The sequence below is a fragment of the Emiliania huxleyi genome (genome assembly GCF_000372725.1).
Source record: "Emiliania huxleyi CCMP1516 unplaced genomic scaffold EMIHUscaffold_2359, whole genome shotgun sequence".
In the NCBI taxonomy this organism is placed as follows: domain Eukaryota; phylum Haptophyta; order Isochrysidales; family Noelaerhabdaceae; genus Emiliania; species Emiliania huxleyi.
In genome coordinates this window covers 1-2,719 of record NW_005200283.1, presented here as the reverse complement: position 1 = coordinate 2,719, position 2,719 = coordinate 1, and the positions used below count along the sequence as shown (strand labels likewise).

The 2,719-nt window shown below is 64.4% G+C and overlaps 1 protein-coding gene across 1 annotated transcript; it reads right to left on the bottom strand.

Annotated features, from left to right (window-relative positions):
* Nucleotides 1-302: 302 nt before the first annotated feature.
* EMIHUDRAFT_254420 (hypothetical protein) lies at nucleotides 303-1,105 on the bottom strand (the record flags this gene model as incomplete). Its single annotated transcript, XM_005779136.1, has 2 exons — nucleotides 303-387; nucleotides 462-1,105. The coding sequence occupies 2 exons, from the start codon at nucleotides 1,103-1,105 to the stop codon at nucleotides 303-305; spliced, it is 729 nt and encodes a 242-aa protein (XP_005779193.1).
* Nucleotides 1,106-2,719: the final 1,614 nt, after the last annotated feature.

Sequence of the window (2,719 nt, the reverse complement as noted above, 5' to 3'; positions counted from 1 at the left end):
GGTTCGTGTTTAGCGGTACTCGTACGCTCGAGGCGGTTGTGTTCGCCGCGCCTTCGAGCCCAATACACCTTCGTCGTGTCGAGTGCTGGCGTTTTACTAAAGACTTGAGACCACTGATTTTGATGCCGACTATAAATTCTCGCCACTGGAACGCATGCTATTTACAGCTGCTGTCTGTACAGAGATGCCAGCACCCCCCACAGGCAGAGCGCTGCTGCTGGGGGGGGGGGTCGGCCATGAGCTTAGTTGTGCAGGGGGGGTAGCGAGCAGAGTGCGGCCGCTCAGATTGAGACGCGGCGCTTTTAACCAAAGCGTGTTCCGTGCACTCCGTAATTAAGCCTCCGGAACAGGATGCCTATCGGGCTAAGATCCGAGTCGTTCACTGCCCTGGCCAAAGGGTTCTTACGCACAGTCTCTTACGCACAGCTGAAGCTGCCGAACAGTGGGGTTCTTGCACTCACCGACACTCCGACAACTCTTTCAGCGGGTCGATGATGAAGTAGACGATCAAGGCGATGACTCCTGCCACTATCCCCAGGCATACCATGACACCTCCTGAGGTGAGTCCAACTGCTAGGATGCAGCACCTTCGCCGGTCTTCCTTCTGCGTGGTACGGATCCTCTGCGCATGAATCGCCTCATCTGTTGCTCTCTGTGCAGCTCCGCCGTCTCTCGCGTAGGTGACCGTCACTTCAGCGCCCGCATTGGGAGGAACCGTCACCTCCAGCTGCCGCCCCGAATGCGTTGTCACGAGCAGCATGTCGCCTGCTCTGGACTGGGGAGGAATTGGCACCTGAATGTCGCTTGTTGTTGGACTCTGCACCTGGCCTTGGACTGGCTGGCCTTGGACGGGCTGGCCTTGGACGAGCTGGCCCCGTACGGGCTGAGCGGTTTCGGCCGCGGCTATGGCGACGGGTGCCGTATGGCTCGGCTCTGCGCCGCCCTCCAACCGTACGCTGTCCACCCGCTCCGCCTCTGGGTATTTGAGCGACTCGACGATGTCTGTCGATTGCTGCGACTCGACGATGTCCGTCGGCGCGTCTGTGGCACTTGACGGCTCGGCTCTGCTGGCCGAATAGGATGGTGCCGCGTCGCCCGTCTCCATGTGTGTTGGTAGGCGGCGTGTGTGTGTGCAGTCCGTGCGGAGCTATCGATGTCTTCGGCGGAGCATGGGACGGCCGCAAGAGGCGTACCTGGATGAAGTCTGGCGGGCATGATGCCCCACGAGCTAAACCAGCGGTTCCCGGATGGCTGTCTCTTGAAATCCATGACGTGTGCCATCAGACTCACGCTCAGGCGCATGCGTTGGCTGTCGAGCGCCAACGGCCTTGCTTGCGGAGCCTCCTCGAGGCGCAGAAGAAGGGAGCGAGCGTCTTCGACGGCGTCAGCAAGTCGCTCATCTACTCGCCCTACCTAACCAAAAAAGCACGATTCTCAAGTTGGGCGCTCATGCTGGCCCCCGCAGGCGGTTGCAGCGAGAGGAGCGAGGTAAAAGACCTGTAAAAGACACTGTTGAAAGGTTGGAGAGCAGCCTGCCGTCGAGCAGCGCGCCGCGCAAGCCCGCTGCCGGCGACCTGATCGAGAGCTCGTACATGTAGTCATGGTAGTATTCAGCGCGCCATCGCGCCCGAGACGGCCCGCCCTGACCCTGTCGGCCTTCCCAGACAGCTTGTCGAGGCGGTACAGAGAGCATGCTGGGCAGGCTCCCGTCGAGCGACGAGCCATGCTGGCTCGTCGCGGGCCGCGAGCTCGAAGACCCGCGCGGAGCGTCGCCGAGCCTGGCGTGCCCTCCCGCACGCCCGCGGCCGCAGGCAAGGAAGGCGAGCTTCCTGGCGTCTATGCCAAGCGCTCACATGCCAAAAGACACCTCGCAGCGCGCGAGCGAGACGTGACCAAAGCCGCACGTCTCGGCGCCGCGAGAGCAGCCGGTCGACGTCGGCACCAAGCGCGCGGCCGCCGGGCGCCTCCGAACCGACAGGGGCGCCGCGGCAGTAGAGAGCACTCCACCCAGGAAGGAGTGATATCCCTCTTGGACGGAGACGACGTTGCCGAAGTGCTTCTGGAGCAGAGGGGTAAAGTGCTCGATCTGGGCGGCCGTGTTGATTGATGGCGCCGCGGGTGCGGATGGCGATGAGGCCGTCGGACTCCGTCGCCGCCTGGAGCTCGCGCGCCTCGGGTTTGGTCAAGCGGGGAATAGTTAGAGGCTGCGCAGGCCGTCCCGTTTGCATGTTTGCATAAAAAACGCCCCGCGCGCTGCGCGCGCCGGGCCCGGGGGCGGGGCGGGCTCTCCCCGCAAACCCCAATATGTGTGTGTCTCTCACCGACACTCACGTCACACGTGCCGCAATATGTGTCACACACGGCGGCTTCTGCCACCTCTCGATCGGTTTCACTTTCTACGCACACCCACCGGGGAAGGGGCGCGTGGGAGCGGGGGCGGGGGCGGGGGCGGGGGTGGGGGCGGGGGCGCGCAGCGCGGGGCGCGCGCGCGCAACAGAGGGTAGGGTGGGGAAGACGGCGAGGAGGGGGCGGCGGCGGCGGCGGCGGCAGCGCGCGCGCGGCGCGCGCGACGGAGGGGCGGAGCAGCGACCGCTGGCGCGGTCGCTGCTCCGTCTGTGCCAGAGACGCGCGCTCTGCGCCGCTGCACAGAGCGCGACGTACCGTGGGAAGGTTCAAGTCGGCGCTCGGTTTCATTACAAGGCTCCTTGTCACGTTTCTC